Genomic DNA, 27,482 nt, shown 5'->3' with positions numbered 1-27,482 from the left:
GATGCTGGATTTTTGAAGGAAATTAGATTTTTCGAATAAAGCTGTAATATTAGATATAGGGGAGGAGGGGGCAAAGTGGACCCCTCAAAATTTTCTATGCGTCAATAAATTAGGACGGATAATAAGCTTATCGAAGTTTCTTGTATAATGAGGGCTAAAATAGACCACCAAAACTGTTCAATACATGTAATTTATTAAGAAAGTTAAAGATAATAAAATCACGTTTCAAAGTTATATCGCAGCAGACTATTAAAATGACTTTCATATTAATATGATACAATTGTTTTATAGTTATTTGCAAATATCTCACGTGTAAAGAATAAAAAATATCAAATCCGAAATTTTTTGGAAGGCCCACTTTGCCCCTAATTGTCGATTTTTCAATTTTAATGAACGAAGCATAGGGAAGTGAAAATAAGTATCAAGAGTCTAAAAAGGAGTAAACGCGTAAAAAAAATGGATATTATAATTATTTTCCTTATGGGGACCCACTCTGCCTCCCTCTCCCCAACGGTTTGCATGGTAGTTGTTTTCATAAATCAATATCATTTCATGCAATTATGAAACTTGCAGTCTACAATTGTATTAAAGAAGAAATATCGATACCACAGAATAAAGCAAAAATGGTCAACAGAATTGATCGAACGAACTGCGCACGTTCTTCATATTTCACCACGTAATCGCTTAATAGCCAATAGTTTTTCTCTATAGTCCCTTCTACTCAAATAATATTTTCCAGAAGATGGGAAACTATGCAATGTTTTATTTGCGCAATTCACAATTTCGACCATATGCATATTCCTAACATTAAGAAACTATTCATCCGAAAAGATCGTCGAATAGTCTTCACTATTTAATAAAATAACTCTCTGTTAATTTTTCGATAAATGTGATCAGAAATCTTTTCTGTCTTTTAAATATCGGCAACTTTCTTCATTCAAATATTATCACTAAATTCAAATTATTTTATAATTTAAAAATAAATTTTATTGTTACAAAAGTTTTATAAATTTACTCACGATGATGATATCAATGAGGAATATTATTTTGAGTGTATGGTTCGCAAGTGTTTCTTGTTATGAATTCGAAAACTTAAATTTATCAGTAACAGATACTCCAATCACACACATAAATGTGGTAACTAAATTTTTATATTTTTGATAATTCCATCATCACCGTTATGAATTTTTTTTTTCCTACAGTTTTTTATGGGTAATAATAATGATGACAAAACTTTTATTTGTTTTCTAACAGGCTCAACTTTTTCAACTCTGTTATGCAAATACATCAAATCCAATAGCCATCACTGAAAACTTGGCAAAGACATTGCACAAAAATTTGGCCGATACAATAAAGGCACCTGTCATTATCATCAACGATAACTTCATTTCAAAAGACATTCAATTGTACTATCCAACCTATCCAATGTATATTTTATCAGTGACGAGTCAAATGGAACTGGATGCTCTTTTGAGCAAGCTGATCAGTTCACCCTTTTGGAGTATTCAATCAGCGTTCTTTGTGATCTTCGAAACTGTAAAATCATGTGAAGAGGATTCATTTCAAGTTTTGGGACTACTATGGAAGCTTGAACTATTATCATGTGTCGTGGTGTGCTCCACTACCGGTACTGGAACCAGTCTCTATACTTACAATCCTTACACGAAACGAGCTCCCTATCCTTGGATTGAAATTAAGATGAATTGGTTTGACCACCATCGTCGACCAGTGACCTTCTACAAACAATCTTTCACTAACGGTAAATTTCCTTTTTTATCATTATTATTATTATTGTTTGTTTCATAATTAATACAACATGGATTTTTTATCTAGATCATAACATATGTGCGAATCTCACTTTTGATAAAACTACACTTCTTGATGGTTATCCTGTTACAATGGCGGAGATGAGTTCCGAAAATGGATTAAGTTCTTACTTGATTCAAACAGCTACTTCTTTGAACATGACTCCGCAAATGACTGACTTCGGAGATGATCCTATTTTACTCGCTACATCAATAATAAATGGTAAACAAGATATTAGTACAGAATTGTATGCTGATTATGTAATTCAATTTGGAGACGTAGTGCCCGTGACTTTTGAAATATCTTATGTCATAGTAACACAAAAGCGAAGCTTCCAACCAGTATCTTATGAAATTGAAAGTGCGTTCGATATTAATGGGGCTATAGGGATAATAATTATTCTTCTTCTTATTACCGTCCTAATTATATTGCACAATGGGTATCAAGTGAGATTGGCTATTCTGGATGTCTTGAAGCTGATGATGAGTATGGGGATAGATACACCTCTTGATCGACTTGCCATGAAACTAACCTTCTTTACTGCTTTTTTGTTCGTTTTTATATTTGGTCCAGCGCTTGAGGGACAAATATTCGCCTCACTTGCTCGTCCGCCATCTCAGAACGTGGAGTCTCTTAAGGACTTGTATGATCAAAAGTACCATGTATATTATATTCAAGCGATCCATAATAGTGTATTAGGAGAGGAATTATGGAAAACTGAAGAGGAAATGAAATATCTACATCCCCGTCCAGCCCCTTTTCCCTTAAAAGGATGTTTGCAACTAATGATGCGGGATCCGGAAGTTGCGTGTATTGATGAAAATGAGTCCATCTTAACTTGGACTATGAAATTTCATTTTTACGTGTCCAAAAGATTTGTATTTAAAAAGGATTTTTTCCATCATCATCGCTTAAATTGGGCCCTGGGCAAACGATTTTATCAGAGATTATTAAAATTTCAAGAATTAGGTCTCACGAAACTTGACAAGTTCCTGTACGCACGGATGGCATCAAACAAAATGAAAATTACAAAAAGAATAGAAAAAATGTTAGATCATGACATAATTGACACTGAAGATTTGACAAATTTATATATATTTATGGCATTTTTTCAACTTTTGGCAGTCATCATATTTGGTGTTGAACATATTTTCGCATATTATCGCCGTCGAAGACGATAGAAATAAAAATTCGATAACATTGACCAAATTTGCCTATTAACAAAAACAGATGCGCTTGACTCAATGAATTTGATTGTGTAGATTTCTTCCATTCAACCAATTTTTATGTTTTTTTATTTAAATTAAGTTATTTATTAACAGTCGACTGTTATATTTTGTGAGTATTACAGCAAAATGTCCTATTAGATGTGATTTTTATAATAATAATTATGCAAGTGATTATAACATATAGAAAGAGAATTTCAAAATAATAAATATTATTCTATATATAACCACCATAGTTATAATTACATAATAATGTATATATATTTTTTTCAGTTTCCCTGACTAAAAACTTCGATTGAATCTCATTCTGTCGAAAAAGAATTGTGACTTTCCAAACGAGTCCGATTAAATCTAATTGAATAAATTACAATCGGATTCAATCGGAAAACAAAACAAGATTTTTTTCCGATTGAAATTCGATCAATTATTCGTTCCAAGAGCATCCCGATTGACTGATTTCATCCGACAGCGTTTCAATCAGATTCTATCTTTCAAATCACGTCTAAATGTGTTTTCAATTGGACTGAATTTTCGATTTTACTCGTCGAGCTCGAAAATACTTTTGTATGCCGTTGCTTTCGAAAAAAAAACGATTTTTACCATTTTTTCTCCAACGATATCTCTTAATCGAATTGATCGATTGAGACGGATGAGGTGACGATCGCCGCGTTTTGTTGAGTTCTAAAGCTAATTAGATTCTGGAATTGATTTATCTGGTCGTTTCTGAGATATTTCGAAAAAACGAAAAGAAAATTTTTTTTTTATTTCTTTCGACAACGGTTTCTTTTGAACGAATCAACCGATTTTGATGGTTGAGGTGGCATTCGACGCGGCTTATAAAGTTTTAGAGCCCAGTCGATTTTGGAATCAATCCATCGAGCACAATACTAGTTATCCAAAAAAAACATTTCTGAAAAAATTTTATTTTTGGAATATCTCCGAACGCATCCTACCGATCAAGGTAAAGTTTTCACATCTTTTAGATATTGACTAGCCGCGCCGAATGACACCTTGACGATCAAAATCGGTTCATCCGTTCAAAAGTTACAGATATTTTACGTACATACATACATACACTCAGACATCATCTGGAAATTAGTGAGAATAGCTTCCTAGAACCTCAAAACGTCAAGATCTCTTAGAAATTCGATTTTCAAAAATCGGACCGAAACCAATAACTTCCCGAATTTTTGAAAATTTCCAATATTCTTAGCGGGAAGTTAAAAAAACTTTTCAAGTTTGAAAAAAAAACTTCTCTGTTAAAAAAAAATTTTAACACAAAAAATTTTTTAAATTTACTCACCTTTCCCGCCATTTTCAATCTCTGCTATGAGTGCTCGTACATCGATACACAAATTAATAAATTAAACAAATAAACACTCATTAAAAAAATTAATTAATGCAATTAATTAATTACGACACTACAACAATCACTCGAGAATATTATTTCTAATAAAACTAACACATATAAATTTTTTTATTTTTATTTTAAAATTCCGACAATCAACATGGCGTCAAATTACATGAGAGCTACTCCGGCACTGAATTTTATTTATTTCACAAGTTACGTTCACTGTCACACACAATTTAATACCACAAAAGATTTCTTATTTAACAAATAATTATTTAAAAGTAACGAGACATTTAAAATCGAGCGACATAATAATTAAATTAATTATTTTACCGGATTAAAACGACAACGACAATGAGATCTTCGGGTAAGCGGGAGACTAATGCCATCGAGAAGCTTCCTGCGCATGCGCGGCAAAATTTTATCGCTACTACGCAGGTCGTTTCACCCGGCCCTACAACTGCGCAAGTGTTTCTGGCTCCAACTGGATGTTGTCGCCATCGCAATGTCTCAGACCTTGTCTAGCTCGTGATTAAATAAATAAATTAAGTGTTTTTTCGTGTAAATAAATAAAAACTTTTGTTTCTAAATATTCTCCATCACTAAACGGACATTTTGTGATAATAATTTAATCGGTACGTGAAATATAAAAAGTAAAAAAAAACCATTTAATTAATTCGTTGCATCGTTTCTATTGTCTGACTACCGGCGTTTGTTGACGTTCGTTTAAATAAATTAAAAACCGTGAAAATAACTTTTATTAATTATTATTTATTCATCAAAGTGTTTAAAAGTTATCAGTGATCTTTCGTGTATGATTGTCATTTTTTTCAGTCAAGTAATTAGTGAGAAAATAATTTTTTTTTTTTACAACATTTTATGCCGCCATTTTGAAAACATTTATTCGTGTATTTTTTTAGTGTTTCATTAGTGAGTGATATCTTATATTTAAAATCGGTGTTTAGTTTGCGTAAATAATTTAAATCAGTGTATTTTAGTGAGTAATTATTTAATTGCTTCAATTTCTTTCCGGGGTCAAGCTCCGATTAATTCAACGCGAAGTCGCCGAAAGTAAGTTTTTAATTTTTATTAAAAAAATTTTAAAATTAATAAGTGCATGTTTCGTAAATATTATTTTTTAAACTATTTACTCTATTTGTTAATAATTTTGAATTTATCTGACATCTGCTACATTCACACTCGTACTTTTTCTACGATGATTCTAAAATTGAAAGACAATCAACAATCTTTTTATTTTTTTATTCTTTTTAAACAAATCAATTACCACAAAAACTAAAAATATCCACATTTAGAAAAGTTAAAAAACTATCAGTGCAATTTTTTCAAATATTTTTTTTTTTATAATTAATCGTGTTACTTAATAATCCACAAATTAGACGTCGGCTAACTTCAGTGTCCTTTCTACGTCATAATTTAAAAAAAAATTTCCCGCCAAAAATAAATTGCTTTTGAATTATTCATACAATTTAAATTTAAAATTAAATATAATAGGGTTTGAGTGCAATTTATTTTTAAATATTTCCTAAGGGTGCCAAAATTCTCAACAATTCCTCAAAATTTGAATGATCCAGCCGTTAACAGACAATTGAAAATTTTCTGATTTTTTTTTCATCAAATGAATTACAAAAATAAAAAAATGCACATGTAGAAAATTTAAAAAACTATAGGTGCAATTTTTTTAAATATCTTTTTTTATGGTTTACTGTTTTAAAAAAAAAATTAAAAAATTATTAGACGTCGGCTAACTTCAGTATCATAAATTTAAGAGCCTGTTAAAAATAAATTACCAACTGTTGATACTTTTATCAGTACTTAAAATTAGTTATTACTATTCCCGCAATAATAACAATAATAATTGACAGACACAGAGTTGAAAAATATCTTGACAATTCTAGGTCATTGGACTAAAGTATCAAAATATTGAAAGTTGTCATTACGAAAGTTGACTCCGAAAATATAAAATAAGATTTATTATAAAAAATTTTTTTTACAGTTTTTTAAAACAATTGTCATTAATTTATAATGACACCTCCTAATTGTTTAGTGAATAATGAAAGTAATAGTTTAAATTTAGAAACCGCTAAAAAATTAGAGTATTATTATTTAAATAATTGTGTCGAGTGGATAAAAGCACGTGGATTAAAAACGGTATGTATTTTTAAATTTATGAGATTTATAATTTTTTTAAATTTTATTTTTAAAAAAATTGTGATTTTTCTATTCATTAAATTTAGTCGCTCAAACAGTATAAACTGTATATAAATACGTATAAAAATTTTATGACTTTTTCTTTTCAAATGTCAGAAAGGCGCCATTCACTTGATAGCGAAGTTCACGTACGCCACATAAGATTTTATTATGAATTGATAACAAACTTTTAATTATTTTTTTTATAACTTGTAGCATTGAAAATTAATTTAAAAAATTTCCGACCATTTTCTTGGTAGAAAAAAAAAAATTTATTTTCGAAAAAATTTTTTTTTTCGATTTTTTCAAAAATTACAATTTTTACGTGAGAGAGAAAGAGTGCGCGAGTAAAATAAGTACCCACATCGATATATTTGGAGAAATAATTTATTTGACAATTAAAGGGGGTGGTTAATTAACAATTGTAATTACCAATGATAACTTGATTGGAATATAGGGTTGTGGGTATTCATTTTACTGGAAATTTTATTATTTACACGACTGTCATGATGATTTTTTTTTCTAGGTCTGCTTGCAATTTCCTGATACACTTTTAAAGGACTCAGCGATCATAGCGCTGGAGCTAGAACAATTATTAGGTCACAAAGTATATATTCTAGGTGATACGACATGTGGAAGTTGTTGTGTGGACGAAGTAGCAGCAGATCACATCAAAGCTGATGGAATTATTCATTTCGGACATGCATGTCTCAATCCTACAATTAAGTTACCAATTTTTCATGTCCTGCCGAAGAGTAATATTGATATAGATGTTTTTATTCAATCATTCTGTGATTATTTTGATTGTGATAGAAATATTTTATTTTTTTATGACGTCTCTTACGCACATGCAATTGGTAATTACGTAAATCAATTATTATTATGGCTTACATATATAGTGAGATAGGAAATTTGATGCCCTTTCAAATGAATACCAACAAGCCATTTTTATTATTACTTTCAAATAAACATATATAAGATATATATATATATTGTTTGGAAATAAATATGGCATGTTGGTACTCATTCGAAAGGACTTTTAATTTTCTATTGACTCGCAGTTCTAAAATTTTTTTTTTTTTATTTAAAAAAAGAAAACTAATAAATTTTTTTACAGAATCAATTTGGAAAAAATTAAAAGAAAAAAATTATAATAAACTAAAATTAACTTTATTGAATTGTAAATCAAATATTGACTTTACTGATAAGAAAAGTGATGATAGTGATAAGAAAAAAGTAATAATTGGACGGGAATTATTATTAAACGACGAAAAATTTGAAGATTTTGTGGGATTTTATTTAGGAGATAACAATAAAACATTAGCATCATTTGCGCTTAGTATACCAGTACAAAATTGGTATTACTGTACAGGAAAAATTGAAGAGGAAAGTACTAAAATGGACATTAATGAATTTGAAGTAACGAAAAATCCCTGGTTGAGAAGACGTCGTTTTTTGGTGGAAAAATTAAAAGACGCAAAAGTTATTGGTATCGTAGTAGCAACACTAGGAATACAGAATTATTTAGATGTATTAGATATGATTAAGGGTATATTAAAACGTAAAAATATTAAATCATATATATTTAGTGTTGGGAAACCAAATCCTGCGAAATTGGCAAATTTTGCGGAGGTAAGAATTTAAAAAAAGAATTAAACCCATATTTTAATAGCTGATGAAATTCTGAGTTTAATGAGTACCCACAAGAATATATTTTGAGCAGTCAATTATTTGATTAATTTATTAATTAATGTTAATTATTTTGACTACTTATTCATTTTTAATTCAAATATATCGATGTAGGTACTCAAACTTTATAAAATTCTATTACAAATTCCCGGGTCAATAAGTAAAAATTTTTTTTTTCTTACAAAAAATCAAAATTTTAATTTTGAAAACAGTTTTTTTGAGCGAAATTTTTTTTCTTGTCTAGCGACGAATAGTAGACAGAATTTCGCGTAAAATGAGTACCCACATCAATATTTTTAGTTTTAAAATTTTTTAATTAATTTATCTGATAATTAATATACAAGTATTTCTAATATCAATAAAAGATATCGATGTGGGTACTCAAACTTCATGAAATTTTTTCGTGAATTCAATAGTACCATTAATTTTTTTTTCTTACAAACCCCGAAGTCAGAACCACATGAAGTAATAAAAATAAAAATTAATAAAAACAATATTTATTGACAGGTTGATGCATTTGTCGTAATAGCATGCCCAGAAAATGAAATATTTGACTCAAAGGACTATTATAAGCCACTGTGTACTCCATTTGAAGTTGAACTAGCTTTCAATGATTCAAGAGAATTTTCTACAAATTACTGTCTTGATTTCCGGCAATTATTACCCGGTGGAATTAATTACGTCGAATTTAAGCCAACAGATGAATCAGACATATCATTAATTACCGGACAATTGCGTAATTATTCATCGGAAAGTGGGGAGCAGACTGATACAGAGAAAATGAAGACTCTGGCGTGTAAAAATGATGGTACGGTCGCAATCGGTAAAGCTGGCGCCGATTTTCTACTAAATCGTTCTTGGCAAGGACTAGAACAAAAACTAGGAGAAACTGAAATAAAAACAGCGGAACAAGGTCGTCGTGGATTGCCTATTAATTATGATACCGAGCCGTTAATTAATAAGACATCATTAATTTTATAATTTATAAATTATGTAATTAATAAAAATTTTTTATTTATAAAATTATTTACATTAATTCAGAACCTTTTGGGTCACGTGGTAAAATTCCTTTTATTCTTAATTCAGCCTGCGCTTGTGCGATTTGCTGTAATTATTCAAATAATTAAGTAATTAATGTTAATTCTTTTTTAATTAAAACAGACTGCGTTCGTCGATAGAAAATTCAATGCTCTTTAAAATGAGTACCAACAAGCCATACTTATTCAGGGTGGCCACGAACCGGGAAAACTGGGAATTATCAGGGAATTTAATGCAACCGGGAAATATCATGGAAGTGTCAGGGAATTTCGAAAAGTATCCGGGAATTAAATTTTAACAGTTCAAAATTAAAAAATTTTTAATTATACACTTGTTATAAAAATTAAGGGGTATTAAAAAAATTTCAAATTTTAAAGTGATTTTCAACAGGTTGTAACTCGAAGGAAAATGGCCATACGACAAAAACAAAAAAGGAAAATTGTAGCTTCAAGTGTCTAGTTTTCTGATCTGCTCTTAAATTTTTTTATTATGTGCGGTTCCGGAGTAATCATAAGAAAACTATCGAAAAATAAATTTACCAAATTTTAGCTCGTCTGAAAAACGGTCTTCGAGCTTCAATAAATTTTTTTCGATAATTATAATTGATTTTTGATTGCTCCGGAACCGTGCATAATAAAAAAATTTAAAGACCCAGATCAGAAAACTAGACACTTGAAGCTACAATTTGACTTTGTTTTTAATGTACGACCATTTTCTTTCGAGTTACAACCTGTTGAAAATTGATAAAAAATTTGAAATTTTTTTAATATCCCTCAATTTTTGTAACCAGTGTATTTTAAATTTATTTAAATCATAAAATTTCTTATTAAATATTTCAACTTATACATTTTTAACATCAAATAATCAAAAGTGGGCAATATTAATTTATTTTATTGCCATTTTTTTTGGTTTCTCGCATGATTTAATTATCAAATTTAATTATTAAAAATGAAAATATAATAAAAACTTTGAATATCTAAATGATACGAATAAAATTTCTAAATCAGGGAAAAATGTGAAAAACTTTACTGGAATACCGGTAAATATCAGGGAATTTTGAAATCATTTCTTTGTGGCCACCCTGTTATTTTTAATTTTACTAACGTCATATTTATAAATTTCAACTCTTGCCAAGTTAAATGTATGTAAATCTTTGATTCATTTTAAAATAAATATGTCTTGTTGGTACTCATTTTACAGGGCATTCGTTTTTCTATCGATCTCTGAGCAAAAATTATTTTTTTTATTAAATTGGATGTCAATAATTTTAAAAAAAATTTTTTTCTTACATGCTGAAGTTGTTTAGCGGCTTCCTCGCAATTGTTAAAAGTAAATGTACGGTATAGTACCACAGTAAGAGCATATATTCCGAAAATAATAACTAAAATAATTGGTAATATTAATAATAATTGCCGGTATTCATTAACCCATGGTGATTTTATTGTGCCGGTTATTGCAGCTGTCCATGGACCCAGAAATAGTCCCAGACAAAATACCCATTCCATTAATTTGGTCATCTAAATAAATAAATTAGTAATAGTTAATTAAAAAAAAATTATTTTTTTATTATTTATGATAAGATAAAAAGTCTTACTATATAAATATATATTTTTTATCAATAATATATTTTTCTCCTTATTATTCAATATATGTTTTGACAACACATTAACCTATAACTTACTTGTCATGTATAAAATATACATTTTTTCAATATTTTACCGGTAGATTGCGCAGATTGTAATTTCTCGCATTTACGAAATTAGTTTCAAACTTTTGGCTTGCAGGCACACCGTCAAAAGTAAAAATTTCAGAAGTATACCAACTTCAGAAACTCACAGCTAGGAATGTAAACAATAAAGATGGTTCATAATTCAGAATGACAAATTATCACCTTGTCAAAAACATCGAATCTCTAATCTTTATATCAACACATACTCAGAATTTACAATATTCATTCTTTCGTAATAAAGAATTAACAATATTTAGAATGACAATATTTCAGAAATCCAATACTTCCGAAATTTCAAACTACGAACGCCAATTCTTCAGAATTACATTTTATACGAATGACCATTTTAGTAAAATTTTCTAAGCTTTGCTGACATTCGGTATTACAGACTTTCCCTATGAATTTACCATTATCATGTGAGTGCTTTGGCGGATTGATTGGGTTTAAAAAATTTGTATGACTCGTTATGTAATAATTATATATGAATTTTACGAGTTTAATTTGTATGAAACGATTATATTGAATGTACTGAATTAAGATAGAAGTGCTATTTATGGCCAGTGTTTTATTTTTAGACCTTTAATATTTCATTTTAATTAATGGAGAAGTATAAAAAAAAAAAAAATTCATTCTAATACAGTAAAAAAAATCGGTCTGTCAGTTGACCCTGCGGGCCAGCCCCAAAACTTCCCGCTGTTTTCGTGCTCGTTGAGCTCGAAAACATTATTGTGAATACATTTTCGAGCTCTTCGAGCTCGCAAATACTTTTGTATGCCGTTGTTTTGTAAAAAACCATTTTTTAGCATTTCCTTCTCCCACGATATCTCGCGAACGAATTAACCGATTTTGATGGTTGAGGTGGCAATCGACGCGTTTTATCAAGTTCTGAAGCTGATCAAATTTTGAAATTGATTTATTTAGCCGTTTTTGAGAAATTTCAAAAAAACCAAGGAAAAAATTTTTTTTGAATTCTTTCGTCAACGGTTTCTCTTGAACGAATGAACCGATTTTGATGGTTGAGGTGGCATTCGACGCGGCTTATAGAGTTTTAGAGCTGATTAGATTTTGGAATCAATCCATCGAGCAAATTAAAAGTTATCCAAATAAAACATTTTCGAAAAAATTTTATTTTTGAAATATCTCTGAACGCACCCTACCGATTAAGTTCAAATTTTTACGGCTTCAAGACATTAACAAGCCGCGTCGAATGACACCTCAACGATCAAAATCGGTTCATCCGTTCAAGAGTTATGAATATTTACATACATACATACGTACGTACGTACGTACGTACGTACGTACGTACGTACGTACACACATACATACACTCGGACATCATCGTGAAATTAGTCAGGATAGCTTCCTAGGACCTCGAAACGTCGACATCTGATGGAAATTCGATTTTCGTAAATCGGACCGAAACCAATAACTTCCCGAATTTTTGAAAATTTACAATTTTCTTAGCGGGAAGTTAAAAATCGGTCTGTCAGTTGACCCTGCGGGCCAGCCCCCAAACTTCCCGCTGTTTTCGAGCTCGTTGAGCCAATTTTGTATACAATTACTATCACAATAATTATTAGTATAAATTTTATATATAATTTGTATACATTTACTATCACAATAATTATTAGTATAAATTTTATATATAATTTGTATACAATTACTATCACAATAATTATTAGTATAAATTTCATATATAATTTGTATACAATTACTATCACAATAATTATTTGTATTAATTTTATATATAATTTGTATACAATTACTATCACAATTATTATTAGTATTAATTTTATATATAATTTGAATACAATTACTATCACAATAATTACTGTCATAGAAAATCGATAGAAAATTGACAGAAAACATAAACTTGTTGCTGTCAGAGAAAATCGATAGAAAATCCATAGGAAATTGACAGAAAACAAAAACTTGTTGCTGTCATAGAAAATCGATAGAAAATCCATAGAAAATTGACAGAAAACAAAAACTTGTTGCTGTCATAGAAAATCGATAGAAAATCAATAGAAAATCAGTCTGTCAGTTGACCCTGCGGGCCAGCCCCAAAACTTTCCGCTGTTTTCGAGCTCGCTGAGCTCGAAAACATTATTGTGATTACATTTTCGAGCTCTTCGAGCTCGCAAATACTATGGCATAAATTTTGTATGCCATTGTTTTGTAAAAAACCATTTTTTAACATTTCCTTCTCCCACGATATCTCGCGAACGAATTAACCGATTTTGATGGTTGAGGTGGCAATCGACGCGTTTTATCAAGTTCTGAAGCTGATCAAATTTTGAAATTGATTTATTCAGCCGTTTTTGAGAAATTTCAAAAAAACCAAGGAAAAAATGTTTTTTGAATTCTTTCGTTAACGGTTTCTCTTGAACGAATGAACCGATTTTGATGGTTGAGGTGGCATTCGACGCGGCTTATAGAGTTTCAGAGCTGATTAAATTTTGGAATCAATCCATCGATCAAATTAAAAGTTATCCAAATAAAACATTTTCGAAAAAATTTTATTTTTGAAATATCTCTGAACGCACCCTACCGATTAAGTTCAAATTTTCACGGCTTCAAGACATTAACAAGCCGCGTCGAATGACACCTCAACGATCAAAATCGGTTCATCCGTTCAAGAGTTACGAATATTTACATACATACATACGTACGTACGTACGTACGTACACACATACATACACTCGGACATCATCGTGAAATTAGTCAGAATAGCTTCTTAGGACCTCGAAACGTCGACATCTGATGGAAATTCAATTTTCGTAAATCGGACCGAAACCAATAACTTCCCGAATTTTTGAAAATTTACAATTTTCTTAGCGGGAAGTTAAAAATTCCCTTTAAATGAATTAAAAAAAATTCATCATATCATTACGTACTTTGCGTATTATTTTATTAAAATTTTTGAAGTAACCATAACTGGTACTAAAGTGGCCAAAAATGGTACTTCTATCCTATATGAATTATAAAATAAAATTCAAATAAGATATTGAAAATAATACACGGATCAATGTCCAATAGAATGAATCAATTATTCTTGAATTATAATTATTATTTAAAATATTGGACCTAATAAAACATAAACATATATGTTAATTATAAATTTATAAATAAAAAATGCATCTGGATTTAATTTTGGCTGTATTTTTATTCATCACACAAGCATTAATAATAATTAAGTTACAATAATAATAATCCGAAAATTCCCATAGAATCCAATCACATGCGACAAAAACGGCATTGAAACCAATACAGTCTATAGGATTCTATGCGGTTTTTGTCGCAGTTACGTGGATTCTACAAGAATTTTTGGACAGGGTATATACTGATATACATCAAGATTAGTTTCGATTAAAATTTAGTTTAGTTAAATTGATAATATTTAAAATCTATAAACTATTTTTAAACAGATGAGATTATATTGTTTATTAGTATGTGTTAAAAAAATTATGTCACTAATTTTACGATTTTATGTTGAAGCTTAAATAATTATAACTCAACTATTCTGTCTAAACGTGAATAAGTCAATATTCACTAATTCTGAGTGCCAACCGAACCACTTTTTGAAATTAGTGGTTCGGTTTGCACTTGGCATTAGTAAATCTTCACTTATTTTCACTTATTCATGTTTAGAGAGTTATTAGAACTTAATTATTACTGGCCACAAATAGCACTTCTATCTTAATTCAGTACATTCAATATAATCGTTTCATACAAATTAAACTCGTAAAATTCATATATAATTATTACATAACGAGTCATACAAATTTTTTAAACCCAATCAATCCGCCAAAGCACTCACATGATAATGGTAAATTCATAGGGAAAGTCTGTAATACCGAATGTCAGCAAAGCTTAGAAAATTTTACTAAAATGGTCATTCGTATAAAATGTAATTCTGAAGAATTGGCGTTCGTAGTTTGAAATTTCGGAAGTATTGGATTTCTGAAATATTGTCATTCTAAATATTGTTAATTCTTTATTACGAAAGAATGAATATTGTAAATTCTGAGTATGTGTTGATATAAAGATTAGAGATTCGATGTTTTTGACAAGGTGATAATTTGTCATTCTGAATTATGAACCATCTTTATTGTTTACATTCCTAGCTGTGAGTTTCTGAAGTTGGTATACTTCTGAAATTTTTACTTTTGACGGTGTGCCTGCAAGCCAAACTTTTTATATATAATTGTTATTATTATTTTTAAATAGAATTCGTTTTAATTCCCGCGATGATTTAGTTAAATTAATAAATCAATCATTAATATTGTCAGTTAATAAATAATTCGCTATTATTTAATTTTACTAACAAGTAATCCCAGATTTTTTTAATAATACTAAAGTTGACAAGATACTGAAATTAGCCGACGTCTGAGAATTTTTTGTATTTTTTAAATGATAAATTTGGAAAAAAAAATATTTTGAAAAATTGCACCTGTAGTTTTTTTAAATTTTTACATGTGCATATTTTTAGTTTTGTTTTTTTCTAATTGATGTGTTAAAAAAAAAAAAAATCGAAAATTTTTAATTGTCTGCTGACTTCAGGATCATAAGTTGGCGAGGTCTTATAATTTTTAGAATTGAATCAAAACGAGCAACCGTTAATCACTACGTGACTGTCTAAATTTCACTATTAAATTTATAAAATACGCAGAAAAAAAGGATTTCTTGCCGCAACAAAATTTTAATTTGCACCAAGAAATTTTATGCATTATGAAGGAAATACAAAAATTGTCTTGGGGCGAGAAAAGATTTTTTTGGTCAAGAAATAATTCCTTGCACCGAGTAATTTTTTCTAGTTCTAAATAAATTTTTGTTTTTAATTCACAATGCAAAAAATTTATTGGATTAAGTAAAAATTTTCTTCAGGCGAGTAAAGATTTTTTGTGTCAATAAATCCTTTTTTTTTCTATCCACACTTTTTTGGCTTTGAGAAGCTTCCTAAAACCAAAAGGGAGTAGAAAAATCTGTCACTTTGGAATAAGTAACGCGATATAAATAATATAGTTATATATTCAGTGACATTCACTCATATTTAATGACAGAATAATTAAAGTATTAATTTATTTAAAGAAAATAAATACCATCGTCTTTTTCTCGCGTAATTTAAATGTAATTCGAATGATATAGATAAATCTATATATTTCAATACTTGGCAATTAAAAAGTTTAAACTACGAAATGGCACAAATTCAAGTTAAGACCTATCTAATGATACCGATTTCATTAACGTTAACTAATTCTATCATATAGCTATGGTGGGATCAAAATTTTCCTAATTCTCTTAATAACATAGAAGATAATGCCATTTTTTATTTACTATTTACTGTAAACAAAATACTAACGTTTGTTTTTTTTCACCATTTGAATATGGCGCCATCTTTAGTTTCAATTTTGTTTCAATTTAGCGCGCGTGTGCCAATGCGCAGTTTTGCGGCGTCGATATCAGTTGCGAGTTTCGAGTAACGAGAATTATTGCTAGTAGGAATAAAATTTGAATTTTTCTTGGTTTATTAATAATAATTAATGTTTTATTGTTTTTAACTGTGATAATTTAAGTGAAGTGTGTCAATTACTATAAGTTTTTGTTATTTAAAGTGATTGTTTATAAGTGAAGTGTTTCAAAGTGTAAGTGATGAGCGACAAGTGACGGGGATGTGATGACAATTGAACTGATTTTTTCCAGAACGACCAAAATATTTTTTATATATATATTAGAAATATATATTTATGTTAAATAAATGGATTTTATGAAGAAAAGTTAGTGGTTTAATGAACGAAAATGGCGGAATTTGAATCAACTCGGTGAGTAATTTATCAATTTTTTTAACTTCCCGCTAAGAAAATTGCAAATTTTCAAAAAAGGGAAGTTATTGGTTTCGGTCCGATTTTCGAAAATCGAGTTTTCATCAGATGTCGACGTTTTGAGGTCCTAGGAAACTATTCTGACTATTCCCGGATGGACGTCCGTGTGTGTGTGTGTGTGTGTGTGTGTGTGTGTGTGTGTGAACTTTTTTTTGTCCGACGATATCTTTGGAACGGATGAACCGATTTGAACGTACTTGGTGGCGATCGAAAGAGCTCACCAAAACTTAGTCTTGATTAGATTTTGGGGTAAATCGATCATGTAGTTTACAAGTTATACAAAGAATAAGAATTAAAAAAATTTTTTTTTTTTTGGTTTTTTATTGATTTCTCAGAAACGACTTATACGATCAACTCCAAAATCTAATCAGCTCTAGAACTTGATAAAACGCGTCGATTGCCGCCTTAGCCATCTCAATCGGATAATTCGTTCGAGAGTTATCGCGGGCAAAAGAAATGGTAAAAAACGGTTTTTTGCGAATATCTTCGAAACAACTGAACCGAACAATTTCAAAATTTTCTCAGCTCTAGAACTCAATAAAATACGCCGATTGCCACCTCAACCATCAAAATCGGTCAATTCGTTCGTGAGATATCGTGGGAGAAAGAAATGCTAACATCGGTTTTTTTCAAAAACAATGGCACACAAAAGTATTTTCGAGCTCGAAGAGCTCGAAAATGCATCCACAACAATGTTTTCGAGCTCAAGGAGCTCGAAAACAGCGGGAAGTTTTGGGGCTGGCCCGCAGGGTCAACCGATAGACAGATTTTTTTTATTCTAAATAATTTAAAAATTCAAAAAAGTAGAAACAGATGACGGTAACAATTAACTTAGTCCATAATTTTACAACAATGGACTTTCAGATTTTTCGTGCCAAAAAAAAAAAAAATTTTTTCTACTAAATATTAATGAGTAAATGTAGCAGACATAAGACAATCTATGAATTTTAGTAAATGAATCGAAATACTGAAATTTAAAAAAATGCGCTTACTGATTTTTCATTGATCTGAATACGCATTTTTTAATTTTTATTTTACTTACACTTTATTTATTTATTTATTTCAAAATTTTTAAAATTGACTTGTCAGATGCATTTACACTTAAAATTATTTAAAATTAAAAAATTTAGACAATAAATTAAGAACGATCCTGAAGTTAGCAGACCATTAAAAATTTTCGGATTTTTTTTCAACAAATAAATTACGAAAAAATTAAAAACTAAAAAAATGCACATGTAGAAAATTTAAAAAACTATAGGTGCAATTTTTTTGAATATTTTTTTTTTATAATTTACCGTCTAAAAGTAAATCCAAAAATTATTAGTCGTCAGCTAACTTCAGTATCATAATTAAGATCACTTATGAATTGTTTTATTTTTAAGTTCTTAAGGATAAATAAAGGCAGGAAATTTTCTTAGGAATTTAATAAACTTAAAGGTACAATTTATTGTCTGAGTTACAAAAAATTTTATTGTCTAAAAGTCATTACGTTTATGCCTAATAATGAACAAAATTTTAAATTTCCGAGTATAGAAGATTAGGAATTTATTTTTTAAATTATTAACATGCGAAATCATTACGTGGATCCTTGATTCTACAGATTTTCACACCATTTATTACTTGTTCTTATCGACAAACGTCGAACTTCGGGATCCATTTCATGTCTTTGAATCCCAAAATATTCTTGAACATTGACTGCAGTCCTGAGCTCTTTTATTTTTGTAGCTAAATAGCGGCATGTTGCGCGAAATAAATCCGGTATTTGTAGATAATTTGCGGCTTTGACTAGTTCAAAAATCCATATTTTACCCTTTCCCTCCACTGCCTTCAAAATATCACAAAAAAAAGAAAAAAAGCGATCCATTAAAATATATAATGATTTTGAAGTTAGCAAACAATTAAAAATTTTCCGAATTTTTTTTAAACAATTTAATGTAAAAAAAAAGACAACTAAAAAAATGCACATGTAAAAAATTTTAAAAACTATGGGTGCAATTTTTAAAAAATATTTTTTTTTCATAATTTATCGTTTAAAAAAAAATCCAAATTATTAGACGTCAGCTAACTTCAGTCTCATGAATAAATATCATTCTTTTTTACTAAAAATCACAATAACTCCTAAATTAATGATTTTATCACAAAAATCAATCATATATTTTTTGTAGAAAATTTAATTCTCTACAACTTTGTTTCCATACATTTTTATCGTATCTTCAATAATTAAGTCACAATTTAAATATCGAACTTCAAAAATTTCTCAACTCTTTTTTAATTTTACATACCGAGTTTTTAAAATTTAAATACAGTCTTAATTTACAAAAATACGAAAAAAATATATCGGTATAAATTTGTAGACAATTAAATTTCCTAAAAAAAAGTGCCCTTGGTTTTTTTACGTGGTATCATTAATTTTAAAAATAACTTACCTGAAAGAATTCAATTTGAGTTTGGGTAAGATCAAAATACTCAAATCCATTATTTTCTCGAATTGGTAATTCTTCTCCTAAATTTCTGTGCTTCTCATCCCACACGAGTATTAAATCAAGCATTTGTGATGCAATGCCTGGTAAATAAACAGGAGTCTCTGGATCACTATCTATTCCTACTTCAAACATTTCTTTTATTGTAACCCATCTGTCTAGGGTCGATTTTTTAGCGTTGCGTGTTTCACCATCCGATGCTTGGACCACGTAAATAGTATCTCCACTTTGACTTCCAGAAAACATTACTATTAATTTATTTTTTTATATAAACACATTAATTTTTTAATTTCGTACTTTGAAATTATTTAAATAATTTATTTTTACACTTTTAATACTCATTAATACGTGACTTATCATATTACGTGATGTAACAATACATGACAATATTTTTTTTTATCAGTAGACAATTTTTTTTTTGTTTCAAAAATTTATAATTTTTTTTATTAAATTATTAATTAATTCAATAAATAAATAATTAATTATTTAACTTTTTTTTTTCTTTTTTTTTTTTTTTTTGTGTAGGGCATCCTCAGACAATGCCCCCCACTTTTTGAAAACCTTCAATGATCTTGAACTGTCATAACAGTATTAAAATTATGAGTGTGAATGTAGCAGACACTTATACTTTATAAGTTATTCGCAAAAAACCAAAAACAACAAAAATTTTTAATTTTTACACACACACATACACACACACGTCCATCCGGGAATAGTCAGAATAGCTTCCTAGGACCTCAAAACGTCGACATCTGATGGAAATTAGATTTTCGAAAATCGGACCGAAACCAATAACTTCCCTTTTTTTAAAAATTTGCAATTTTCTTCGCGGGAAGTTATGTACCGGAAGATCGGAACGTTTTCCGCGGAACGAAAATAGAAAAAAAATTGATGTAATTCGACTGCTTAAGGCGTAATTCCGTTTGAAGATGGCCGAAGGTTTTCGGCTGACATATCGGCATCTATATGCGAAATATTTTGGAAATGTAGTCATCCAGTAGATTTATTACTGTGCATTTTTTCTTTTTTTCGTTGCGCAAAAAAACGTTCCAAACTTCAGGTACATGGGAAGTTAAAAATCGGTCTATCAGTTGACCCTGCGGGCCAGCCCTAAAACTTCCCGCTATATTCGGGCGCCTTGAGCTCGAAAATATTGTTGTAAATACGTTTTCGAGCTCTTCCAGCTCGAAAATACTTTTGTATGCCATTGTGTTCAAAAAAACCATTTTTTAGCATTTCTTTCTCCCACAATATCTCGTAAACGAATTGACCGATTAAGACGGTTGAGGTAGCAATCGACGTGTTTTATCAAGTTCTAAAGCTGATTAAATTTTGAAATTGATTTATCCAATTGTTTTTGAGAAATTTCAAAAAAACCAAAAAAAAATTTTTTTTTGAATTCTTTCGTCAACGGTTTTTCTTGAACGAATGAACCGATTTTGATGGTTGAGGTGGCATTCGACGCGGCTTATAGAGTTTTAGAGCTGATTAGATTTTGGAATCAATCCATCGAGAAAATTAAAAGTTATCCAAACAAAACATTTTTGAAACAATTTTATTTTCGAAATATCTCCGAACGCACCTTACCGATTAAGCTTAAATTTTTACAGCTTCAAGATATTAACACGCCGCGTCGAATGACACCTCAAAGATCAAAATCGGTTCATTCGTTCAAAAGTTACAGATATTTACACACTTACATACATATACTCAGACATCATCTGGAAATTAGAATAGCTTCTTAGAATCTCAAAACGTCAAGATCTCTTAGAAATTCGATTTTCGAAAATCGGACCGAAACCAATAACTTGTCGAATTTTTGAAAATTTTCAATTTTCTTAGCGGGAAGTTAAAAGAAAATGCACGAGTAGAAAATTAAAAAAAACTATAGGTGCAATTTTTAAAATATTTTTTTTTTTTATAATTTATCGTTCTGAAAAAAATTAAAAAATTATTAGACGTCAGCTAACTTCAGAATCATTCATATTTTAAAAATTAAAAAAATAATTTTTTTTTTTTTTGTCAAAATCTAATGACATGGGTACTCAAAAAAACGTAAATTCAACTTCTTTTGTTACCGTCACTAAATAAATTTCGAAATCATACTTTTATTATTAAAAAAAAAATTAACGAATTAAAAACAATTGTTTACTACCATCGGAACTAAAACTGCCCATAATTTCAAAAATAGTAAATTTATCGAAATTTTGTATCAGACCTTTTTTGTAGCTCGTTAAATTTTCTGCAGGAAAGTTTCTTATCATCAAAGCGGTAATTGGAAAATTTAAAAAGTTATTGTCATATGAAAGGAAAATAAAAAAAATTCAATTTTTATTCAGAATTAAAATATTAGTTATTTGTAATAATTTTATCGTAAGTACAATTAATTATTTTTCATCGTACTATTTTTTTAAACGATTAATGATTCATCAAAATATTGTAAGTCGTCGGTTAATATTTCTTTTAAATTTGTGCCTATATCATCTTCGACATGAAATAATTTACGAATATTTTGAATATTTTCTTGATTTAAATATTCAGCGACTGTAGTTGTGGTTGCGCTCAATAATTCTGGAATATCTAGATAATTTGCTGCATTGACTAGTTCGAATAATAAATTTATCTCTACGTTCTGTAAAAAATTTCACTAATAAATTTTTCGTTGTAACGGATTTTTTAATAAAAAAAAAAACATATTTACTTTAAAAAAAAAAATTTCCCACTCGGATGATTCGTTGGTTGATTTTCTAGTATAGCTAGAGTTTTCGTGCTTCAATTCCGCCCATTCAACAAGTAGACGTAGTACTTGTGAATGAACTTTTGAAACAGGTACTAAATTATCTGTAGCATCGCCCATCATTTCGACAACTTCTTTCAAAACATTTGATAGTGCAATAACGTACTTGTGAACTTTAAAGGCTATTTTATCTGATGATTCTAGGTAATAAATATCTCCTGACTGTAATAAATAATTTAGACGGTCATCAGTTACTATTTTCAATTTTTGAATAAAAAAAAAATGGAAAAGTGTTTGATTGTTATAATTTGATATGATGCGACTAGGGGTTAAAAAATTTTTTAAAATTTTGTATGGTCATGTGGGTACTCAAACTAGAGCATTTGAGTTCGTTAACTTGGCAATGGTGATAATTTTGAGAAAAAAAAAAAATTTTGGAAAAATGATGTTTGTAGTATTTGAAAAAAAATTTTTTTTTTCAAGTTTTTTAAGTCATGTAGGTATTCAAATAATAGCTCTTGAGTCAATTTCAATGGATATGTAAAAAATTTGGTAAAAAAAAAGTTGTTGATTTTCGTAAACTTGATATTTATAATTGTTGGTAATGAAATATTGTAGATAAATAAAAAGAATACCTGTGATAAAGACTCATCAGAATTGACAGATTCAGTTAATTGATATACAGTGTTTGCAGGTTCTAAATATTTAGCTTGAAGTTTAACGAAATTGATGCATTTATCTACTAGAGAGGACTCCTTGTAAGGTAAACTTATTACCTCGCCTTCTCTATACTCATCGATGTTGACGTCTTTTAATAAATTTTTAAGAGTTGCTGAGTATCTTATAAGATCTGAATTTAATTTATGAATTTTTCCGTCGTTGGTACGTAAAGTTAATATCGTCATCTACAATCAGAGTTTACAAATCAAAATAAAAGGGACCGAAATTCCTGACGCTGTATTTTTAATCAGAATAATCGTATCGAGTTCAAAATAATATCATTTCAAATTTTGAATCTCTACTTTAATCTTCTGGATAATTTAATCCCAAATGATATCTTGCCAAGATACAGACAAAAAAAGAAAATTTTATAAAAATCATTTAATTTTAACTTTTAATTTTAAGCTGTAGCATAAAAAAATGGGGAATTAAAATTAATTAGACTCATCGGTAAGCCCGTAGTTTGAGTTTTATAACGAACAGCTCACCGGCTTCGTACGATTATTTATTATCGTCACGATAATTTTTAGGGAAATTCGTGCTTTTAGATTCGCCGTAAAATAAAACCCCAATTAATAATTCTAGGTAAATAAAAAAAGACATTAAGTAAACCTCTAAAAACAAGCTTCCGGTATATTTTATCTTTATGCAGCTAAAAAATTTAATTTCAAATAATTTTCGACTTCCAAGAAATGTCAATATTTAACAGCGATTTCGCGAGTTTGTTTCGTAAAAATGAATTTTAATGAACTTTTTTAGTTTTTTGTTGTGGTAACCCACTGAGAAAGTGAACATCTAAAGCTTTTATTCTGTAATTTTTTAAAATTATTCTACGAGAATATTTCACTGAAATACCAAAGGCTCAATTATAAAAATTAAAGCCCGAAAATATAAATCAACTCAACTTTTTAATTTTTATCAACTATTTTATTTATTGTAATTAACAAACGACACTTATAACTTTTCAAAACGTTATCCACTTTCTATCAATACTCGATACATTCAAATTAAATTAAATAATTCATTTAAATAGTAATTATATTCAATATTAATCACGACAAGCTAACTATAAAATTGTCTCTAAGTCATTATTAGAACAATGTCATTGATAACAAAAAAATTGTTTTATCTCATATCAATTTATTAAAGTGACTAAAATATACTCATACAACACGAAAAAAAATTTACCGTTGCTGCAACAGGAAAAAATCCTGTTGAAGCAACAGGATTTATACTGTTGTTGCGACTTAATAGTAAAATGTAGTTACACAGTACAAAATTTTGTGGAATTGCGTCAAAAAACTTAGTGTTACAAATTTTTGTGTTAAATATTTAACACTTTTATGTATACATTTAAGATTTATTCTGTTAAATCAACCCACAAAAATGGTAAATATTTAACACAAAAATTTGTAACACTCAGTTTTTTGACGCACACAGAAAAAAAGAATTTCTTGGCGCAAGAAATATTTTGTATTATGAATTGGAGACAAAAATTTTTCTTGGCTCAAGAATTTTTTTTTCGCCTAAAAAATTTTTTTCTTGTTCCGAGAAAATTTTATCTTACCCCAAGAAAAAATTGGTTTTCACGTTATAATACAAAAAATTTCTTGGGTCAAGTAAAAATTTTCTTAGAGCAAGAAAAAATTTTTTGCGCCAAGAAATCCTTTTTTTCTGTGCAATGACACAACATTTTTTACCGTGGAACTATATTTCACTATTAAGTCGCAACTACAGTATTAATCCTGTTGCTGCAACATGAATGCCTCCTGTTGCAGCGACAGTAAATTTTTTTCCGTGCATAATAAAAATAAAATGAAATATTAGCTTACATGCAAGGACATAAATTTACTGCCGTAGTCAGAAAAGTATCTACTTACCCAAGTTTAAAATTAAAAAAAAAAAACAAAAAAAAATTATTTTTGCAGATGAAAGCGATTTATTTATTTCTTATATTTATCTACAAAATGTACAAATAATGATGTGACAATGACCAAGTTAATTTATTATAATTATAATTATTATATTTTATTTTACTTTTTTTTGTTATTTTTTATTTTTCTCACTTATATAATTAATTGATTTAAATTATCAATCCTTTTATTTGTTTTCATTTTAATAACTAATTATTATTTACTCATCAATAATATAATTATAATAATTACTTATTTTTTTCTTTGTTTTTGGATCATGCGTACAATTAATAAACATCTGATTTTTTTTTTTTTTTTTTTTTCGAAAAAAGTTTATAAGTTAATCAAATCAATTTTTTTTTTTGTATATACTTTTATTTTTGTTTTACAAAAAGTGATTTATTCTTTTAAATGTTTTGTTTATTTTTTTTAATTGCAAAGCGATTGTTAGCAAGCTAAACATTGAAGGTATATATGTATATTAGGGTAGTAGTTAAAAATTAAATTTTCTGACGCCCCATAAAAAACTTCATTTTAGTGAAAAAATACGTGGGGAATTTGGTTTTTTCTTTTTACGTAAAAAAAACACGTGCCGCGGAACGATCAAAGTTCATTTGTCGATACAGTCGCGGTTTTTTTTAAATATCTTATGAAATATGCAAATTAAAGGAAAAAATCATATAAACAATTTTGTAGGAAATTAAATTCTTGACAAAAAAAGTCATGTTCATTTTTATTATAAAACGTGTATTTATGAAGATATTTTAAAAAAACTTTTTTAGATCTTATCAATTGAGCGTTTGAAGCATTACGAATTTTAAAAATAACGTTTTTTCTTAAGGGGATACGCTATTGGACCTCTTTCTCATACTCAGAAAAATAAACGGGACTATCTTTGTTGCACTCGTAGAGTAAATGAGAATTTTAAAACAATTTTTCTTGGAGACAAATTAGAATTTTTGAAAATACGAAATTTCTAGCCTTCTATTTAAGTTTCTAAAAACGCTAAAGACTACTATTCTATTTTAGGTTTCCGGTGTTTGTTCATGAATTAAATTTGATTGAAAATCGGTTATCGTTACCCCTTAAATGTAGACAACTTCGTAACTCGTAACATATCAATCATTAATGCTCGTGATATAGCTTCTATATACTTCCCGTATAAAAAAAATTGTGGAAAAAAAGTTTAAAAAGTGTTGACTATTCTAAACATCAAAACGTGGCACAACGACGAACTTTTTTTGAACGTTTTTTAAACTTCTGAAAATACACAAAAAAAAAAAAAAAACAATTGACTTAATACCTCAAATTAACATTTTTCAGTGCAATATATGTTCAGAAAAAAACTAATTTTGAAGTATTTATAAACGTTTTTCGTATTAGCATATCTTAATAATACAAGGATACTAATTGATTTTTCTCTTAAATTTTCAAAAGTTTAAAAAACGTTCAAAAAAAAATTGTCGTTGTGTCGTTTTGATGTTTTGAAGTTTAGAATAGTAAATACTTTTTTAACCTTCTTTTAACAATTTTTTTTTTTTTACACGGGTTAGAAACATGTTATTTTCAAAATTTGTAATTCTAAAAACGCTCTATTCATAAGATCTAAAAAAAAGTTTTTTTAAAATATCTTCATAAATACAAATTTTATTAAAAAAATGAACATGACCTTTTTTGCCAAGAATTTAATTTCCTACAAAATTGTTCCTATGATTTTTTCCTTTACTCTGCATACTTCATGAGATATTAAAAAAAAACCGCGATTGTATCGAAAAATGAACTTTGATCGTCCTGAGGTACGTGTTCTTTTTACTGAAAAAGAAATAACAAAATTCCCGATGTATTTTTTCACTAAAAAAGAAGCTTTTTATGGTACGCCCGAAAAAATTTAATTTTTAACGACCACCCTAATATATGTATATATATATATATTTATACAGAGAAAAAAGAGCTCTGATATTATTCTTTTATATTTTTTTAATTCATATTGAATTACTTAACTATTATATATTTTTAATTTAAATTCATAATTTATTAATTAATTCATTTATTTTTGAACAAACAGGGTTATTTAAAGTTTATGTATATATTATATTTATTTTTTTTATAATATATATTAATTATATTCATCCCAACAAGAGTAAGTATTTGTTATTAAATTCAATTATTTATTATATTTTTTTTTATTTATTCAGTGTTCGATATATATTTTTTTTTCCTGTTGAATTTTAAAAATTCTTTGGTTTTGTTTATTTATATATCATTAATTATATTCATTTATTTATTTATTATATATTTCGCTATTTTTTTTCAACTATGATAATTTTAATTTATTTAAACTTTATATTGAATCAAAAACGGAAAAAGTTTTTTTTATTGCCTCATACTTTCTTTTATTGATAAACCATAAAATAATTAATAATTATAATTATTAATTATATTTAAAATTTCCAGTGGAATATTATTTGGGATTCTAAATTATATATATTTTTAGAGCGATTTAATTTGGGTGAAATAATCGTTAATAATTAATTAATATTGAAATATATATATATAAGATAAATAATTATTAATTATTAAACTAATGGTAATGAAGTTTATATTGAGTGATGATTGATTATGGCTGACAAAAGTAAATTTATTGTACTTAATTATTAATCATATGACAATAAATTAATTAGCGTTAATTGATTGATTAATTAT

The 27,482-nt window shown here is 28.2% G+C and overlaps 4 protein-coding genes across 4 annotated transcripts; 2 read left to right on the top strand and 2 right to left on the bottom strand.

Moving 5' to 3' along the window:
• Positions 1 to 781: 781 nt before the first annotated feature.
• Positions 782 to 3,197, top strand: LOC130677017 (uncharacterized). The gene is made up of 3 exons (XM_057483537.1): positions 782 to 1,137; positions 1,255 to 1,759; positions 1,834 to 3,197. The coding sequence occupies exons 1-3, from the start codon at positions 1,021 to 1,023 to the stop codon at positions 2,985 to 2,987; spliced, it is 1,776 nt and encodes a 591-aa protein (XP_057339520.1). The 5' UTR covers positions 782 to 1,020; the 3' UTR covers positions 2,988 to 3,197.
• Positions 3,198 to 6,310: 3,113 nt separating this feature from the next.
• Positions 6,311 to 9,303, top strand: LOC130677027 (2-(3-amino-3-carboxypropyl)histidine synthase subunit 2). The gene is made up of 4 exons (XM_057483548.1): positions 6,311 to 6,552; positions 7,118 to 7,448; positions 7,709 to 8,223; positions 8,788 to 9,303. Exons 1-4 carry the CDS (start codon positions 6,427 to 6,429, stop codon positions 9,259 to 9,261), a joined length of 1,446 nt encoding a protein of 481 aa, XP_057339531.1. The 5' UTR covers positions 6,311 to 6,426; the 3' UTR covers positions 9,262 to 9,303.
• Positions 9,270 to 11,071, bottom strand: LOC130677113 (dolichol-phosphate mannosyltransferase subunit 3). The gene is made up of 3 exons (XM_057483717.1): positions 10,913 to 11,071; positions 10,608 to 10,835; positions 9,270 to 9,385 (listed from the first exon to the last, which is right to left on the bottom strand). Exons 2-3 carry the CDS (start codon positions 10,833 to 10,835, stop codon positions 9,308 to 9,310), a joined length of 306 nt encoding a protein of 101 aa, XP_057339700.1. The 5' UTR covers positions 10,913 to 11,071; the 3' UTR covers positions 9,270 to 9,307.
• Positions 11,072 to 18,372: 7,301 nt separating this feature from the next.
• LOC130663251 (uncharacterized) lies at positions 18,373 to 23,928 on the bottom strand. Its single transcript, XM_057462374.1, has 6 exons — positions 23,772 to 23,928; positions 22,782 to 23,051; positions 22,111 to 22,368; positions 21,823 to 22,041; positions 19,356 to 19,661; positions 18,373 to 18,754 (listed from the first exon to the last, which is right to left on the bottom strand). The coding sequence occupies exons 2-6, from the start codon at positions 23,049 to 23,051 to the stop codon at positions 18,524 to 18,526; spliced, it is 1,284 nt and encodes a 427-aa protein (XP_057318357.1). The 5' UTR covers positions 23,772 to 23,928; the 3' UTR covers positions 18,373 to 18,523.
• Positions 23,929 to 27,482: the final 3,554 nt, after the last annotated feature.

The sequence above is a fragment of the Microplitis mediator genome, chromosome 1 (assembly GCF_029852145.1).
Source record: "Microplitis mediator isolate UGA2020A chromosome 1, iyMicMedi2.1, whole genome shotgun sequence".
NCBI classification, from domain to species: domain Eukaryota; kingdom Metazoa; phylum Arthropoda; class Insecta; order Hymenoptera; family Braconidae; genus Microplitis; species Microplitis mediator.
Note: the sequence above shows the minus strand (reverse complement) of the source record. Positions and strands in the feature narration are given on the sequence as shown.

Bases quoted from the DNA above. Each gene is read 5' to 3' on its own strand.
- LOC130677017 (XM_057483537.1), top strand. From the start codon at position 1,021: ATGATGATATCAATGAGGAATATTATTTTGAGTGTATGGTTCGCAAGT. The intron at 1,138-1,254 runs GTAACTAAATTT...GTTTTCTAACAG, and splicing joins CAATCACACACATAAATGTG to GCTCAACTTTTTCAACTCTG. The intron at 1,760-1,833 runs GTAAATTTCCTT...TTTTTTATCTAG, and splicing joins CAAACAATCTTTCACTAACG to ATCATAACATATGTGCGAAT.
- LOC130677113 (XM_057483717.1), bottom strand. From the start codon at position 10,835: ATGACCAAATTAATGGAATGGGTATTTTGTCTGGGACTATTTCTGGGT. The intron at 9,386-10,607 runs GTAAGAAAAAAA...GAATAATTACAG, and splicing joins CCGCTAAACAACTTCAGCAT to CAAATCGCACAAGCGCAGGC.
- LOC130663251 (XM_057462374.1), bottom strand. From the start codon at position 23,051: ATGACGATATTAACTTTACGTACCAACGACGGAAAAATTCATAAATTA. The intron at 19,662-21,822 runs TAAAAAAATAGT...AAAAATAAATTA, and splicing joins TTGATGAATCATTAATCGTT to ATAGTAATGTTTTCTGGAAG. The intron at 18,755-19,355 runs GTAAGTTATTTT...GATATTTTGAAG, and splicing joins CTCAAATTGAATTCTTTCAG to GCAGTGGAGGGAAAGGGTAA.
- LOC130677027 (XM_057483548.1), top strand. From the start codon at position 6,427: ATGACACCTCCTAATTGTTTAGTGAATAATGAAAGTAATAGTTTAAAT. The intron at 7,449-7,708 runs GTAATTACGTAA...ATTTTTTTACAG, and splicing joins CTCTTACGCACATGCAATTG to AATCAATTTGGAAAAAATTA. The intron at 8,224-8,787 runs GTAAGAATTTAA...ATTTATTGACAG, and splicing joins AATTGGCAAATTTTGCGGAG to GTTGATGCATTTGTCGTAAT.